The 18,509-nt window shown below is 38.9% G+C and overlaps 1 protein-coding gene and 1 long non-coding RNA gene across 3 annotated transcripts in view; both read right to left on the bottom strand.

The window, feature by feature from the left end:
- The window catches only part of DHRSX (dehydrogenase/reductase X-linked), a 168,435-nt gene that overhangs the window by 113,636 nt on the left and 36,290 nt on the right, over positions 1-18,509 (bottom strand). For both annotated transcript variants that reach the window (XM_035542092.2, XM_035542090.2), the window contains 2 exons: positions 17,864-17,971; positions 4,418-4,486 (listed from right to left, as the gene is read on the bottom strand). In XM_035542092.2, coding sequence (XP_035397985.1) covers positions 4,418-4,486; positions 17,864-17,971 — 177 coding nt within the window. The remainder of the gene's footprint in view (positions 1-4,417; positions 4,487-17,863; positions 17,972-18,509) is intronic.
- LOC126913308 (uncharacterized) lies at positions 9,501-14,509 on the bottom strand. Its single transcript, XR_007708270.1, has 2 exons — positions 14,209-14,509; positions 9,501-10,149 (listed from the first exon to the last, which is right to left on the bottom strand). It is a non-coding gene; the product is annotated as an uncharacterized LOC126913308 (long non-coding RNA).

Here is an 18,509-nt window from a genome sequence, read left to right as displayed (position 1 = left end):
TTAAAACATTCCTACAGGTCTTTCAGCATCAGCAGTGGTAGGAAAAGGATATGCTAAAGGAGGAACGTAGTAGAAGGGACAGAGCATCCTTGTCAGATATTGCCATGAACTCAGCATGTCACCCTTTTACTAACTACTATACCATGGAAAACAAATGTGACATGAGAAAGCATAAATCACACATGTTTATGCACACTTATAGATAGATAATACATCTCAACAACAGATATTTTCTACTTTTTTTCACCAACTGGATGACCACTTCCATAATGACATCGTTTGCCATGTCAAAGAAACAATCCTGGGTGACATTTTCACACGTTTTAATAAAACGTTGATTTTTCCTAAACTGGCTTACACAACCTTGGCCCATGCCACCATAAACTCTTGGGCAAAAATAAATCTAAAATCTTGGAAATTGGGAACACTGGGCACTTGACTTCCTCTCTCCTGAAGGGAAAGCCAACAACAAACAGGTGTAAGTGAGAAAAATGTGGACTGTACTGTTAAAATTGGTACATGACATATAAATAAGCCCCAGTGGAGTGACCACCCGTGAGTTATTCTGCAGTTATGCTTGGTACCTATTGGCTAGATTACCCCTTCCTCTTTTGGGCAAACTCTTCGATCTCAGATCTCTGATAACAAGGAAAATCTCCTTGCTCAATAAAAGGTTATATAACAAAAGGGAGCAAGAGACCTTGTCTTCTCCTTGCTAAGCAATATGTAGTGCAAACATCTCCAGAGAAAGCTTTGGGAAAAGGCCAGGCTTGTTGAATGTATGTGAATTGCAGTGTTTTTAAGGAGATATCATTCCTCCTACTGCTTGGCCCACGCTGCCTTGATGTGGCTCAGACTGTAAATGACACAATTTGGTTGCCACCATGCTAACCTCTGCATTCCTCTGGCTCTGAGTGAGAAAGTCTCCTCTTCCTTTCTCACCTAGCTTCAAATGGAAGCCTTATGAATGTTGTGGATTTAGTGCTTAGCTTTATAATTGTGGTTTTATTTGAATTGCCACAAAAAATGTTGGGTGAGATTAAACACAGGCTTCTCCTTTTGAAGAGGTCTGTGCTTAATATGACTTTTACACCCCATATTCTCACTAACTTTTATTTTTTCCTCCTTTGAGTCTAGTTGCAACTCCTGCTCCTACATTGCAGTTGTGAGAGTATTTCCTTGGTACTGTGCTATGTTATATTTATGCATAAACTTTTGCTAATTGCTGAACCTATGCTGGAATGAATAAAGTTTTCATTCATGTTTATATATTAGTTTCCAACATTTGTATGTTTGTAATCATCAGGCTGAAAACAGCTTTCATTTGCAGAGATGTAAACTGAGGGTAACTGAGTCAGGAGACACACTCTGCTAGGTACATGGAAAGATTTTTTTTCTAGTATCACTGACAGATGAGTTTATCACAGAAATTTCCAAGTTCTGTAACTCCGTGTAGTTTGTTCAGGGCTTCCAACTGTGGTTATGGCTACATTCACGAGTAGTTTGGATCAACAGAAATGAACCTCTAGAGCTCATTTTGGGCTGGAGACCTGATATACACATTTCTCTAGATTGCTGAAACTCTTATTTCAGAAAATGTTTAAGTTTGCTCTGATGGTCTTTTACTGCTGCAGCTCATCTCCCACCCAGGTTAGGTTGTTCCAAGGAGAATCCAGGTCACAACTTGCAGTGCCCTTCCAGATGAGGACCAGAGCTCAGCAAGCAGGCAACATTTGAGCATTGTCTGAAAAGCGCTCTCCTGATATGAACTAATGCACTAATACAGACACGCCCTATGCATACAATCAAAACTTACACAATTAGAATATCTGTGGCAATTTCTAGCCATCAACAATTTTCCCAGCCATATAATTACTACTATTAACAGTACACGTTCCCAATTTAATAAATGGAAGCAAGATAAATGCCCACATCACTTTGGCTTCCCCAAAGCTTTACGATTCAGAACATAGCAATCTGTTGCCCTTGGCCTTTTGGAAACAGCGTCCATGTGATAATTGATAATAATGATAATGCAGCACTTCTCCTGGTCTGTTCTGGATATCTGATGGCTTCAACTGCTTTGTCTTAGAGGAGGCAGTTGAGAAAACCCTTGAGTCAACAGAAGTAGGGAAAGAGGAACCAAGGAGGCTTCTGGTATAGTACCATGGGAGAGGGTGGGTGGTAGGAAGAGGTGATGTGACACGTTGCTTAGATTTTCTTTGTCCCTTTAGCATTGCCACCTCGTAGAGGAACTGCCACAACTGCCTCCCTCTCCAGCGCTTTTCCATCTTTGTTGCACTGGCTCTAGTTTCAATGCTTCCAGCATAGGAAATCAGGCTTCCTGCTTCCTTCTATTCAAAAAGGTTACCAGCCCCCTCTTCATGTCTTGCCCTGATGCTGCTGCAAAAAAAGCATAACCTCTGTGCATAGCCATGTTATTATCCACCATCCTCCTCTGAAGCTGTTAACACATTATTGCTCATTGGCTACCTCATAGGAACCATTTATGTACATCCTCTGAATCTCACTTGTCCCTGAAGTGAGTGCAAATTATGTCAAGTAAAACTACTTACCTTTAGATAGCAGACAGAGCCCCAGGCAGACAGTGGGCCAAGAAGTAGAAGGATGGCATCGCCTTGAAAACACTGTAATTACACGCATTCAACAAGCCTGACCTTTTCCCAGAGCTGTCTCTGGTGACGTTTGTGCGGCATGTTGTTCAGGGAGGCAATAAGGAGAGGACAAGGTCTCTTGCTCTGTTTTACTGTATAACCCGTATGCTGTATACTGAAAGTGCTCAAAAAAAGGAAACGGTCAAGGTAACTGATCATGTTTTAATGCAGTGACTAAACAGACATTGAACTGTTGCCTTTGGAAAGGTGGTGTGTTTTCACAGGCTAGTCCTGCACAATACCTGCACACATATTTCAACAATGTGCAAATTATGAGCAGCAATAGCACAGGACTGCTTCCCAGACTTGAGTCCTTAGTACAGTAATGCACTTACAAATATAAATATCACCCAATCAGAGACACATTCTGCAAAGGTTATACTCTTCTAGTTTGTTTTAGGCTAAGTCTATCAGGTCCTGAATCTACTAAAGCCTCAGTCATCATAATTATAGTGAGGAACAACTTCAGTCAACGTTATATGCAATTTAATTTTCCTCCACCTGCCAGCTATATCTTGACGAAGTTTCTAACTGAAGTTTAAAGCTTACTTTGTTCAGAACAATCAGGTAAGCCTATGATGCTGGAAAGGTCTGCTGTCACAGAGATGTGAGAAAACAAGGCAGAACCTGGTTTATTTGACCTCATGTGGGTCATGTGATGTAATTAATTCCAAATGTTTTTGGTTTCTGTACAGAAACTTCCAGCAAAAGATTTAAATGATGTAATAATTACCTTTTTCCCTTCATGATCCTTCTGACTATGCCTTAATTTATGATGCTTTTAACTAGCATACATGTATCCTGAGGCTATGATGGGTGCACATTTATTTAAGTCAAAAGATAAATCTTAATGAAAGGGTTTTTTTACACAATAATTAACTTATTTTGATCATCATAACAGTAATTATTAGAGCCACAAAAACAGAATCAGATCTCAGAAGAAACCATGAAGATCCTAAATAGGGTGGAGTACCAACACTGCTCTATTATTTTGCCAAAAATGATACATCAAAGTGGCAGCAGTGAATCATCACACACTACTAGGAACTACACCCAAGGAATCCAAGAGATGAAAATATTAGATGCACTAACCTCCATCATAAATTGCAAGTTATAATCACACAGCAGATATTTGCAATATGCTTTTTCTCAGATATGAAGCTCTGCTCTCCTTATGCCTCTCTCAACATGATCTCTCAGCAGATTAAAACACAACAAACCCGAAAGAACCACAAAAACACAAGAATTTTGGCTTTATATGAAAGGTCCATCTATTAAAAAAAAAAAAAAATGTCGTGACGGATTATAAGCCTTAGCCATGCATCAAATAGTACATTTGGGCAGCCCAGTTCTTTTAGGAACATCTTCAAAAAATCACCCTTTTTATGGGATCATACACACCATGACGGGCAAGGCCAGCAATGAAAAAGAGTGCACCCACTCTAACTTGCTGTCATCCTCTTCTTAGTAAAAATGACTACTGTTCTGATTTTCTGCTCAGTCATTAAACCATTGTGCACATGCACACACACGCACACGCAGACAGTAACTTGCAGCCAGCTCTTTTGCAATGACCTACAATGAGGAAATCAAGCGCATTTTAACAAAAATATCTTAATCCTGTTTCAGATTGAAGAATTAATTTCTCAAAACTAGAAAACTTTAACGATACACAAGGCAATTTCATATAAGAGAAGCTTCAGCAACAATACAGGAATAAAGAAAAGGATGTAGTATGTTACCTTTTCCAGTCAAAGTTTCTTCTTTTATTTTCCTTACCGCTTCTTGGCCCTCGCTCTCGCTGTTTCCAGCTGTCACAATACAGAAACACAAAATTAGTGATGCAAACAACTTAAGGACAGTGAATATATGCCTTCTATCATTACAGGTTAACCACAGTGTAAAACCAGTTATGAGTTTTAAGTGAAAATGTATGATTCATTGTTGTCAGAGCAGCAGAGGTCTTTAAAGAGCTCTGTACAAATGCCCTGCTGTTCACATGAGTTCTGCTTATTCATCTCATTTATTCATGCAAGTTATGACCACCTGCTGGCTGGAACAGCTGAATGTAGATGTAAATCTGTGAGCCACATGAATTATATCACATCCAGACTCTAAAAAAGCTTTACCGTAGGTGAGAGTGGACCTCCCTCTGCTCTTTCCAAAATGAAGAACTTCACAGCTGGAGGAAAGGCCCTGCTAACCTGTTCTGAATGCTCAGGAAAAGTTTTACCAGTACTAACAGAAAATATGATTAAGCATCAAATAAATGCCTTTTGTGCCATTCAGCTGAGGTGGACAGTTAATAATTATCTGACATTTGTTTAGCAATTTTGCTGTGCGTCTGTATTTGAGCAGTAAAAAAAATGATTTGCAACACTGATATCTGAAGGTAATATATGTCTTTGACTTGATGATAGGCAAGAAGACTCGACATTTACATAAATGTAGCCAAAATAAAGAAATTTAACATTTCAGATACTGAAGAGAATACTCACAGAAAACCTAGGATCATACTGGCCTATAACTGTTCTTTATAATGTACATTAACTCTGGAATTATACTGCTCAGACTGACCAAGAAAGAATACGAATTAAAAACCAAACAAACAAGCAAGCAAACAAAAACAACAAAGCAGACATTTGTGTTTTTTTGTTTGTTTGTTTGTTTTGCTTAAAGCCATCCAAGTCTTTAAAGAACAGAAACGTTCAGCTTGATGCTAATTTCCAGATACAGATGCACTGTCAACAAAAAACCCCCCAGTGAAACTGCCACCTCCGGGGAAATCTGGGCACAAGGATGATAGGTGAAGGATTGGTTTTCCTCACTGTTTCACCCAAAGTGATTTAGTAGAGTAAGGTTTCAAGCTCAGTGTGTTGTAACACCAGATAATAGTATTGTTTTGGGAAACAAAAATAGTTTGGTGCCAACTCTGTGAAGGTCTGATGCGATTCCTCTTTCATTCAGCACTCCTCGTGCAGTGAACACACTTATTAAGCCTCCAGTGTCTTTAACTCTCAGTATGTTCACTTAATTTTTTCTTATAAGAGAGCTTGTGTTCACAACAGATTTTAATTTGTGTTATTTTGCTGTTATATAAATGGTTATTCATTAAAGCTCAGTGCCCTCCAAATGAGCTCATTTTATTCATATTTGCATGTTTTTCATTCTAGACCACTGGGATAAAATAATTATTTTGCTAAACAGTCACTTCAAATGTCTGTTTCCAGCCTGATTCAACAGAGAGTTTGGAAACTAGATTCTGAAGCTTAAGTACTGTAAAATTGAAACAGCCTCAGTGAAAGCTGCTACTGCGACTGAGGCTTTTGAAATACTTCTTTCAAAGAAAATTCTGTAAGAAAGAATAAGGAGACTGAACAAATTATCAAAATCCTTACAAAAAAGTTCAAAGACAAGTATCACAAAGATACCATAGGACTGGGAGAGTGATCTACACCTCTGATTTTGCTTAAGGGGGTCAGCATCCCCTTGCTGAGGATGGGTGGAAGAAGAAAGGGACAGGTTGCACTGCTTCTCTTCAAGTATATCCTTGTGGGATCCTCTAAGCAAAGTAAATAGTAAGCATGAAAAAGAGCAGCCTCCTTTTAAGTTCTATATTAATTATTTTAAGTTAAAAAAAATACTTTTCAAGTCAACAAGCTACCACAATTGCCTTTAGGTTGGTAAAAATCAAACAAAATCTGTGTATCTTTTTGATGTACATGATTCACTAAAGGGCACAACTTCCAACCACGCTAAACAGGAGTAGAGTGCTCTAAACTAAGCCGGGTGGTGTTTTATTAAATGAAGGTCAAATTCTTACCAACGTCAGGTATTTTAGATTCTCAGAAGTGTATTTGTAACAACTGTTTAGAAAAACTTTGTGATATACAGGAGAATCATCTTTGCTTGACTTTTTGCCGATGATTCACCATATTTTTTGTATGCTCAATGTGCCATATTTATCCAAGCCAGAATGTATCCATTTTAAGCTCAATAGCATCTGTAGCGTAAGCTCTGCCTACCCTGGATTCAAGTGGAGAGGAGGATGAGAAGGTGAAGATAGATCATGCTTTTATGCAGTGATGGAATCTGAACAAAAGCTTTAAGAAGAAGGGATTCGATGTCTCGAGCGCTTAGTTCATGGAAGTACCTAAAACTGTAATAATCATGCTTTTCTTGCAAATTTAAAGTGTCTATTGGGAGCTCAAAATGCATACGGTTGTCTCAAGAAGTCTTTATGCAAGCTGTTCAGTGCCCTGTCTGATGCTTTCCTTCTCTGTCCCCATAGAATAGTCAATAATTCAGGTGAGACTGATTCAGTAATAACACTGACTACAACCAACTCTGAAAATAAAACAAAAATAAATTCCAGTCTGAATGGATGCATCTGTATAAAAAGAGATATCATATTAATAGCATTAAAAATTCTAGTTCTTAGCAAAATACTGAAGGTCATATTGAAAAAAAAAAAAAAAGAAAAAAAAAGAGAGAGAGATAAATTCAAATACAACTTTTAGTCAAAAAAATTGACTCTCCTCTTCAACATTTTTCTACACAAATGTCACAAGTCAAAGCACATTGAACTAAAGACACCACAGAAGTACACAGAAAAAATCTTATCAGCAGTAGGAGGCTTTGGATCTTACCCTAAAGGTCAGACTCTGTCACCTTAATCAGTTTAAGTAGATTCTAACTCTGAAAGTTGTTTCAGGGATTTCAATAGAACTGTCACAGAGTATTGCTCAGCCTGAATAAGGATGGAAAAATACAGCCTTCAGAAGCCTGGCATGGATGAATGAATTTGTACATTACAGAAACACTTACACTGTTGCTAGTTAAGGGGTACTAATATATTTACATGTGTTCTTTATAAAATATTCTTAATTCCTTAGAAGGTGAAAATCTCTCCAAAACAATAATTACTAATCACTGATAACTCATAACTAATGTACAAAATTGATTTGACAAAAAGCAAGGCTTTTTGCATTTTTTTTAATAGAAATGGGAATTTGCCATCTTGACCTTTGAAGGGAATGCACTGCAAGACACTAGAAAGACATTTAGAATAATCTATGAACAACAATATAGCCTGTGAAGCTTAAGATTGCCTGGAAAGAATAAAAGCACAAATTTTAAAAGCCAGAGTTATCAAAGGGAGAATTTCATGACTTTCAATAAATGAACACAAAACCAAAACACAAATAAAAAGCTCCTGAAATGGACACTGAGCAAATCCAAAATACCCAGGACACAGCAGATCAGAGAAACATCCAGCCCCTCCAGCCTGGAGGCTGAGGGCCACCCTTTGCTGTAGCGTGGCTCTCAACTGGCAGCAACACCCTTTTCTTATTTAGCCATAATTATATAGCAGTTAATCTCTAAAACTAAATAGCTTTTCAGGGTTAGCAGCCTGCCATATGGCCCTCAGCATGGCCCGCTTTGGCTACGGTGTTTTGGAAAGAGGGGGGGAGCCAATGCTCGGCTCTCTGGTGGGAGGGTAGCAGGAAAGTTGACTTGCAGGTGTGGTAGGTATAATGCAAAGATATTCACCGATCACTTCAAGTAATCCAAGTTTAGAAGTGGTGTCCACAAACTCTAATGCATATGCACGTTGCCAGGAGAAGCTTGGTAGTATGGTAATAAACTTGGTATACCATACAATTAAAAAGTTACACACGGTGATGGTTAGGTGTCTTTGTGCAACAGAATACACAAGAGGTTCCAAATGTGAATTTGAATTAAGGAGTCTCCTCAGAGTAGCATAATCCTCATTATGACTGAAGGGAACTGATCCAAGTGGAGCACAGGCCAGAAGACTGGGCTTGCAAGAGAACCCAAAGTCTCCAGAAAAAAATAAAAAATAAAAAATAAAAAAGTCATACCAGCTAGTGGTATAAAGATTTTGATTTTGTGAATGTGCATGGCACTGCATAACAGTGCCTCCGAGAGACAAATAACTGCCCCCCAAAAGCTCTAATGATGAGAAATCTGTAAAGTCTTGTATAAAAAACATCTTGCTTAGGAAAAAGGAATATAGGTCTTGGGTCTCGCCCATGAAATTTCCAAGTCATTATTTTGTTATTCAATAAAGTCAGGTATAAGGATGTGTCCTGGTACAAAAAGGCATTGAGAAAGTGACACACAGCTTCCTTATGTCTAGATGTACCACGTGGCCTTTGTCACCCAGTTCATTGTACAGCACTCATGATTTAATACATGCCTTTTTGACATGAAAGGCAAAAATATTGCTGTGAGCGTGCTTTTGAGAAAAGAAGCAAAACTGAGTAAGGAGGAGGAGGTCAGTTTGCAAACAGAAAACAAATCATCATTCTTGCCCTAAGTTTCAGCAACCCCAACTCTTCCAAGAGAAGATGAGAATGCCCCTGTTTATCAAACCAGAGATACAACCAGAAAAGTGCTGTTTCCAACAACGACCTGTAGCAGGTGCTGAAAAAAGTGTCAGTGTCAGCATTAAAACTAGAGTGAAGTTTTCTGATACACCATTCCAGCAGCAAGTAGTTTAAGAGGTTTCCTGAATCAAAGGTCACTCCTAGCCTCTCTGTGAACCTACCCTCCACTTCTTCATCTCATCGCATTTTCAATTCCTTCAAGCACTTGGCCTCCAAAGTGTTCTGGGACAACAAAGTCTGTGATTTAATGACACATTTAATTGGATTAGAAAGGTTGTACTTCAGTTGTTCCTCTTTTTAAATTGTTGGATGTTCGCTACTTTGTGTATAATAGAGAGAAAATAACCACTTCTTATTCACTTTCTCTGTAACACTCATATAAGCCTTTATGATATCACACCTCAGTCATCTGTTTGCAAGCGGAAGAACCTTTGTTTATTAGCCCCACCTTACACAGAGCCATCCCATATTCCTCATCATCCTTCTCTGCTTTTTTCCAGTTCTACCAGGCTCCTTTTGAGTATTCACAACAAGCTCAAACAATGATTTCTACAAAGGAAGAGGACACTTCACATCTTGTTTTTGTTTTCTTCCCTGCTAAGTAATAAGATTTTATTTGCCTTTTTGACTGGCATTGAATATTGAAGATGTTTTACAGAGAACTTTCAACAGTAAATCACAAATTATTTTCTTATTCTTGTTATTTTTGGAGTGGTAGTAGTTAATTTGGATCCTATTCTTGTAAATATACAGCTGTGGTTGGCTTTCTTCATATGCAGTATTTGCATTTACTGAGTCTCAGTATTTACCCATGCTGTCATCACCCAGTCATTCAATATTATGAGATTCTTCATTGTTCTTCATGGTAGTTAGGATTTCACAAGTTCACAGCATGGCTGAGGCAGGAAGTCACCTCTGGATACCCTCCAGTCCGACCCTCTGTTCAGAGCAAGGTCAGCTACAGCAGGTTGCTCAGGGCTGTGTCCCGTCAGGCTTCAAGCATCTCCAAGGCTGGAGACTCCACCACCTCTATGGGAGATCTGTGCCAGTGTTTGACCACCCTCAAGGCAAAAAAAAAAAAAAAAAAAAAAGTGTTTTCATATGCTTAAATTGAATTTTCTGTGTGCATTGCATCTTGTCCTGTCACTGGGCACTGCTGGGATGTGCATGGTTTCATCTTCTCTACTACCCCTGTCAGGTATTTATACACACATTTAAGGTTCCCCTGAGCCTTTCGCTCTCCAGGCTGAACAGTCCCAGCTTTCTCAGGCTCTCCTGGTGTGTCAGATGTTCAAATCCCTTAATAATGAGCAGTCCAATTAGTTTGACTGTCATAAACACCTTTGCACAAAATGTATCATCTCACTGTTTAGCCTTTTTCTGTACTTTTTATAAATATACTGAACACACGTCTACAGGATCAGGAGTCCCTTTCCTCCATCCCAAAGCTGAATCATTCCTAGATGTTGTTTATTTGGCTTCTAATCAGTTACTAATCTACAGGAGATCTATCTCTTATCAACTTTAAAATCTTTTGGCATAAGCCTTGACAAAAGATTTTGAAAATCAAAATTAAATGAATTCAACAGCTGTTCGAATTACCATGATAAGACAGTGCAGTGACTCTTTCAAAGTTTATCATCACGTATTTAATTTTGTGTCTATTATAATGCCTGTGTTTTTTTTCATATTCACTGGACTATCCACAATGTGTTTCCTAAAAATGCCTACCAAGCACATTTGCTCACCTTATGCTTCTACTACATTAAGGATGTGTTAAGATTCAATGCAAAAGATAGTAGTCCCGAAATACTTTTATTCTATTGAGAAACTTTGTTTTTAATCACAATGGCTTATTTTTTTTCTAATGGGTGGTATTTTATTTCTACACGGTTTATAATAATCACCATACTATTCATAAACACTGTATCTTTTTAGCTGCTTATTTTGCATACTTTCTAGTTTTATGATAAAAAAAAATAAAAACAAAAATTAAAAAAACCTATATTTTACTAAGTGTTATAGGAAATCTAGAACTAATGAATCCCAGTTGTTTCTTTTACTCCCTCAGCATAGTTAATTTTTGAGGACTGATCAGAACTTGAGGTCTAATTTATTATAAAAATTCACATGCAATAAGATATGACACGGTCTTCAAATTGGGCATTTCGGCTTGGCTAATTTGCTTTAAGATTATTTTGAAATGTATGAACACAAACTGAAATAACCTGAAGTCATGAATTTTAAAAACAAAGTTCCAATAAAATAAAATAAACCAAGATTAAGAGCCACACAGCTCCAGCACTGAAGGTTAGTAGATAAAATACTAATGGACAGGAAAATACTAAGCGGACACGAGAAGTATTTCAGTTTGCTCAGAGTGCTGGGACTGTTTGAAAACCCCTTGACTGGGAGTTAACTCTGCATAGTTTTCTTTTATACAGACACCAGAACTGTCATATCTAGGCTCTCAGTCTGTTTTACAAATTGACCTTGGTTTTAATTGTTCCAAACTCTAACATAAAATATTCTGCATAACTGCTGTTTGATAGTGTGGTGAGATGCTCCTTTCCTCAGGTATGGCATGTGACAACAGGACAAAAGAGTGCTCATGAAACTTGCTTCCAGTACCAACTTACACTGAGAAATCTGTGATTTATCATGTGGTAGTCCTTAAAGATATCAATGGACTGCTCACAAGCAATTCACAGCTGTGTTGACCCACTCAGTCGCTCAAGAACAGTCTAGACAACGTCCTCAGGGACATCAACAGACTGTTCACCCAACAGTAGACACAGCAAACAGTGCAGCTGTTCACGGAGCAGCAGCCTTATAGAAACACACCTGAGACACTCGTATTAGCAGGTCAGTCAGACAACTGAAAGTCACAGCCCTGTAAAAGCAGCTCCCCAACTCAAGCTCAGGGTAGCTCCTGATGGCTGGCCTGGGGTGCTGCCTGGTGAAGGAGACATCCAGCGTTGTGACAGAGAACATGCAAGGTCGACAGCTTCCCTGACTGTTGCTTATCAGCTGTAAGACTAATCGTTTATAGTATTGGTATATTATATATGTATGTACATATATATATATACATGTATAATAGCTGAAATATATGGTATATTTCAGCTTTGGTGAGGCTGCACCTCGAGTACTGTGTTCAGCTTTGGGCCCCTCACTACAAGAAGGACATCCAGGCCCTGGAGCGTGTCCAGAGAAGGGCTACGAAGCTGGCGAAGGGCCTGGAGCACAAGTCCTGTGAGGAGCAGTTGAGGGAACTGGGGTTGTTCAGCCTGGAGAAGAGGAGGCTCAGGGGAGACCTTAAGTGTTCTCTACAGCTACCTGAAAGGAAGGTGTGGGGAGCTGGGGGTCGGCCTCTTCTCACAGATAACTAGTGATAGGACTAGAGGGAATGGCCTCAAGTTGCCCTAGGGGAGGTTCAGGTTGGAAATTAGGAGACGTTTCTTCTCAGAAAGAGCAGTCAGGCATTGGAATGGGTTGCCCAGGGAAGTGGTGGCATCACCGTTCCCGGGGGTGTTTAAGGAAAGGTCGGAAGTGGTGCTTGGGGACATGGTTTAGTCGGTGATATTGGTGGTAGGGGGATGGTTGGACCAGATGGTCTTAGAGGTCTTTTCCAACCTTAATGATTCTATTGTGCCTTGCCAAGCAAGTGGCTTTTCCCTTTCCCTCGCTTATGCTTACTTAATTAAGCCGCCCAGGCTTAATTGCACAGGTAATCAGTGTGTGTAGTTATAATAATATCCAACAAATTTGGTCAATCCTCTGTTGCCGTTTTATCATCTGATACCCCGAGAATACCTTTGTCCCATGATAGGTATTTTCAAGATATTCTGCAAATATTAATCAACCAGGTTTCCCAAGACATATACTTAGGATTTCTGAACTCTCAGCTGCAGTCAGTCCTCTGGGCTATGCATGGGACATATAAGATACTGGAGTGGTGTTAAAATTAAAAATACTCAAGCATCTCATACATCTGTCTACAGTAAGAAAAGACTATTAAAGTATCCCATATAAAATTTCAGTAATTGAAATTAAATCAAACTGTCTTTGATAATGAATAATTTTACCATCTTGATAGGGTTTAATTATCCTTCTAAGGTTACTTTGTAGTATTATATTGTATGAGAATTGTCTGATATGTTGTGCAGAGAGTCCAGCCTGAAAACTGGAAACTAACGTGAATGAAAGAGATGACAGAAATATCTCCTTGGTCTCTTGTAGGGCTTACAGAGATCACAAAGAAGCGCTGAGTCTGGCTATGAAGTACATTTATTTATGCCAAAATTTCATTGCTCAGATAAATCACTTGAATATATACATATATTTATATATATAATGAGACTGTTTCCTTCAGAATGTGAGATTGTCGTAGAAAATTGTGACACTGATATACTCAGACACTGAAGACTGATTACACTGCCCTGAACCTGGTGTTTTATAACAAGCAGCACATGTATAACATTGTCAAGATGGAAATCTTTTGATATTCATTCACCATTTACAGACAAAAATATCAAGCTTCTGTACTAGACATTGCCACACCTTTTTTCCCCTCAGTTTTCTTTTATTAATTTTCAGGGGTGGGAGGGAACAAACTGAAACTCTCCTTTTTAAAGTCAGTATTTTTAACATGCATTCACCCCAGTGATGAAGGATGAAGGGATACAAAGAATTTATGCTTCTAATCAATCTAAATTCAGACTCACAAAACTGTGGCCATCACTGTGAATCAGAACTGAACCAGGATGGTGGTCATAACAATGACTGGGACACCTTGATTTTTGATGTCCTTATTGTTAAGAGCATATGTATTTGGAATCCCATACAAAACACCATCTTTAGTATCAGCTCCTGACAAATAGACAACAAAAATGAATTGTCATTTGCCTCATCTGAAGGAAATGCAAGCTTATTTATTAAGTAACAAATTGGGTAACAGGGAGCACAAACTCCCGGCATGGTTGACTCCAAAAGCCCACTAGTGGCAGTAGCTTTCCTTGCCAGGGGTCCCAGCTTTTTCCTGTGGTAAAAGCCCTGCTCACTGTGAGCAATGCTATCACAGTGTTGCAAAAAGCAGCAATGAAATCTAACAAACTAACCTGTAGAAAATTCCTTTCATCATTTCAGCACTCATGCTGACCTTTTTCCCATCAAGAGACTGAGGGCTGGGCTAGTAGCATCTGCAGAGAGAGACCATTGGTGGGAGAAAGGAGTTTTGTGCAGCCGTGCTGGGACTGGAAAGTAAGAAGCTGTAAAAGCACAGTGTAACTGCTTGCTGAAAATGCTTTAAGGGAAACCATTGCCTTTTTACACGGTGACTATTCATATTCCGCAAGGTAGAATACTTTCCACTTATTTGTTTCGCTTGTTCCACTGGTAGATGGGATTTAAAAGTAAGTTATTTCAAACATTGACTCCTCTAAAACATGAAATGGAGTCAAAATCACATCCATCACAAGTGGTGAATCATCTTCACATAAGACTTTCGGGTTTGACTCATTTGCCCGCTGCAGGTATATCATTCTTTATTGCTAAACATTCCCATTACTTAGTCCCTGCAATGGGAGGAAAGCCTTCAGTGAATGGGCAAAATTGACCATGAGCTAAATGTGAGCCTGATCCCCCTTCCGAGCCCAAATTCACCTAACATCCACACTTTTTTCACATATGTTCATGCTTACATACAAACATACAGTGAAAACTCCTACAATAGAAAACGTGAGCACACTTGCTGTCTTATTTGAGGTTTAAAGCTTTGCTTGTGTGGCCTGAAGCTGAACGTGCTAATGTAACAAGAGGTATTTTAAGCATACTCTGGACACTTGGGGCCTACAGTTAGCAACAAGGATGGAAGGTCATTGCATTTAATGTGCTTTTGAGACTGTTTTAATCTTGCAGCTGGAATAAACCCTGCGACTATCCATTCTACTGACAGGGCTTCCTTGCTCTGAAGAATTTCACAGGCAAAGGAGATGTCTCTGACTCATCAGACTCAGTGTTTAGGTCAGAGTTTGGCTGCAAGAATTAAATCAGTTGAAATTCTTACTCATCAAATGCTTCCTATAATTAATTTCATTAATTTACATTTCTAGAGATTCATAATGCAAATATTAAGGTTGGTACAAATTAAGAGCGAATGGAAATGTGTGCGTCTGCAAGCACCAGAAGAAACATCAGAGCAAAGAGTTAAAAGAATGTCCTTTTTTGATAATAAAGGACACGTTTCAAGGACACTGCTCCTGTGTTGTGCATGTCTAGACTTGCCAGCAGATGACCATGCACTCTGATGCCAGGAAGACAGCAACAATGTTGTGGCATATCACCTATACCATTACTTTTCCTGCTAGCCCAGACATAGTCTGTATACCCCAAACAAAGAAAGACAGACTAAGAGCTGATGAATCCTGAAGGGCATAAAGGATCTGTCTGTAAACTACCTTGTCATTTCCGATCAAGGACCACAAAGCCAGGATAAACGCTCGGCAGCTGACATGCTGTCCTGGTTTCAGTTAGGACAGAGTTAATTTTCCTCCTAGTAGCTGGCAGGGTGCTATGTTTTGGATTAGGATGAGAAGAGCGCTGATAACATGCTGATGTTTTAATTGTTGTAGAGCAATGCTTACACCAAGCCAAGGACTTTTCAGCTTCTCGCTCTGTCCTGCTAGCGAGCAGGCTGGGGGTGCAGCAGGAGCTGGGAGGGGACAGACCCAGGACAGCTGACCCAAACTGGCCAAAGGGGTATTCCATACCATCTGACGTCATGCTGAACAATATATAGGGGTGGCTAGCCGGGGTGGGGGGGCCGGCTGCTCGGGGATAGGCTGGGCATCGGTCAGCGGGTGGTGAGCAATTGCATTGTGCATCACTTTGTACACATTATTATTATTATTATTATTATTATTATTATTGTTATTATTTTCCCTGTCTTAATAAACTGTCCTTATCTCAACTCACAGGCTTCACTTTCCCGTTTCTCTCCCCCATCCCGGAGAGGGAGGGGGGAGGGTGAGCGAACGGCTGTGTGGTGTTTGGCTGCCAGCCGGGCTAAACCACAACACATGCCTAGTCCCACACTGCAGACGAGTGATACTCACCAGACCACTTGCGCACACACATGTTGGGGCTTGTAAGAGTATGGGTGTGAGTAAATGAAATCTATACTAAGGTGAGTGGGCAAAATCAGTTTATTTAAAAATTCTCTAAATAAATATACCCTTCATTTTCCCTAAGATCTCACTTTGAATTGTGAAACCTACTAAACATTAAACATTAAATGATGTAAAGTAAGTCTTCAAAGAAGTAGCAATGTTCTACACTTCCATGACACTATGCAAAGAAAATTGGCCTGTTTGTTTTCCGAGTCCATTTCTCCAGTCCACCTTTAACATGAAATGATACTTCTTTAATGAAATATTAATGCTGACATTAGCTACATCTATCATCTAGCTATGTATAGCAGCATCTGTTTGCATTTTGCAGTTGCTTGGTTTTGACACATTATTAAAACATGTATGAGTAAGTGGTATTCTACATTACACCTGTACGTTTCCAGGGCAAGTCCATTAGTGTTACTAACTCCACAGCACTGAGAATAATACATGGCTACTATGTGCTTGTTTGTTTGTTGTTTTTTTTTTCAAAAGATGTGTATACAAAACCTTAGAGAGATCCTGTTCTGTATAAAAGCTAAATAAAATGTCATCACTAGCTCGCTAGTGTGTTACGAAATACTGACCTTCAGTGACCTTATGGTGTAAAAGTTAAAGAAGAAATGTAGAAATCTAGTTAAGGAAAGAATAAGGGAGCAAAATACAGTGTGTCAAGAATATCATTATTCATGGCTACATACTGATTTAGTAGACATTTATTTATTTCATTTATTTATTTATATATATGTTCTGTAAATTATTATATAAATATTTAGTAGATATATTTAGTAGGAGCATAGAAAGCTTCAGAAAATAGGAACAAAATCTCACTAAATCTGTAGCAGAGAGAAGAAATTCTGTGCTCAGGACATTTTTGGAGTTCCAACAGGGTTAAACCTATACTAACTTTAGATATCTAAATGACTTCTCAATCTAACATAGCCACCTTATAAACTCCTTATAATCAATGGAGAGAAACAGGAACCTCCAGGAGGTGAGTTGGCCATACCATCTCAGACTGACACGAATGAACCTCTCAAGCTACTTCTTTCCCTGCCTGGTGTACAAGGATCACCTACAGTGACAAGCTGAGAAGTATATGTGAATTTTTTACACGTTTGAAGTTACAGAGGTTTCCTCTTCTCTATCATACAAAGGAACAGAAATATGCCCCACTACACACTGGAACATTCCCTCCAGGCCTTCATTAGTTTTCCTCTTAATGAAAATGTGTACCCTAAAGTTCAAGTTCATCCTCAGTTAAGGAAATCAGTCACAAGATATCTTTGTAATACCCGTATTTTAAAGTCTTTTTCATGAGATAATTGCTGGCTTTTAACATAAGATAGCTTAAGTCTTCCAAGTTTTTCACCAAAAAAATAAAAAAATCAAAAAATCAACTTCTCTTTAAAGTTTTGAAAAGCAAAACACAAACCAAACCTTTATTTGTGCTAAAAGCTAGAAAAAAAACCTTGTTCCTTCCCTCGCCAGCTTTCCCCTTCCAAATTTACAATTATACTGGAAAGAAAATCTTCCTTAAAAGAAAAAAAATATATTTTCTGAAACACAAATAAATATATTAATATTAAGAAAATAACGACTGTACCTATTATAACGTGCATGCCAAGTCTTGCCAAATGCTTCACAGTTTGGTAACCAATTCCTTTAGTACCTCCAGTCACTATAGCAACCTTTCCATTTTGTGTAGGGAAAGCTATAGGAAGAAAAAGAAATAATGCAAGGTTAGTTCACAGTAGTAACATGATTAAGAATTTAAGATGCATTTGAAAGAGGCACACACTTAACAGACCACTCTACCCAGGCCAGTAAACAACGTCGAAAGCGAGCTCTGTGTGGAAATAGAAAGTACAGAATATTTGGCGTCATCTACTTCACTATAATCTTCTAGTACTAGCAGCTCACGAAAGACTGAGGTTGATAACACAAAAGATAAACATCCAATTCAGACCCAAAAGTTACTCATTTCTATTTGCATGCATTTTTTTATCCTGTAATAATCCACCCTTCAAAATTTTTACCTTAACTTTGTTATGGAGCAGCACGACAGCTGTTACAAGTCAGCTTGGGGATTGTTTATTTCCCGCACACTGGGAAAAAATTCAATTGGCAGCATAAAATCCTGCAAGCTTCCTGAATGACAAAGGACTGAGTCCTATGTTGACTTCACCAGGAGCACGGGGGACACAGTAAGGAGCTCGGCCAAAGAAGACATGTCCAAGCAAGGGTAGAAG

The sequence above is a fragment of the Cygnus atratus genome, chromosome 1, assembly GCF_013377495.2.
Source record: "Cygnus atratus isolate AKBS03 ecotype Queensland, Australia chromosome 1, CAtr_DNAZoo_HiC_assembly, whole genome shotgun sequence".
Lineage (NCBI taxonomy): Eukaryota > Metazoa > Chordata > Aves > Anseriformes > Anatidae > Cygnus > Cygnus atratus.
Note: the sequence above shows the minus strand (reverse complement) of the source record. Positions and strands in the feature narration are given on the sequence as shown.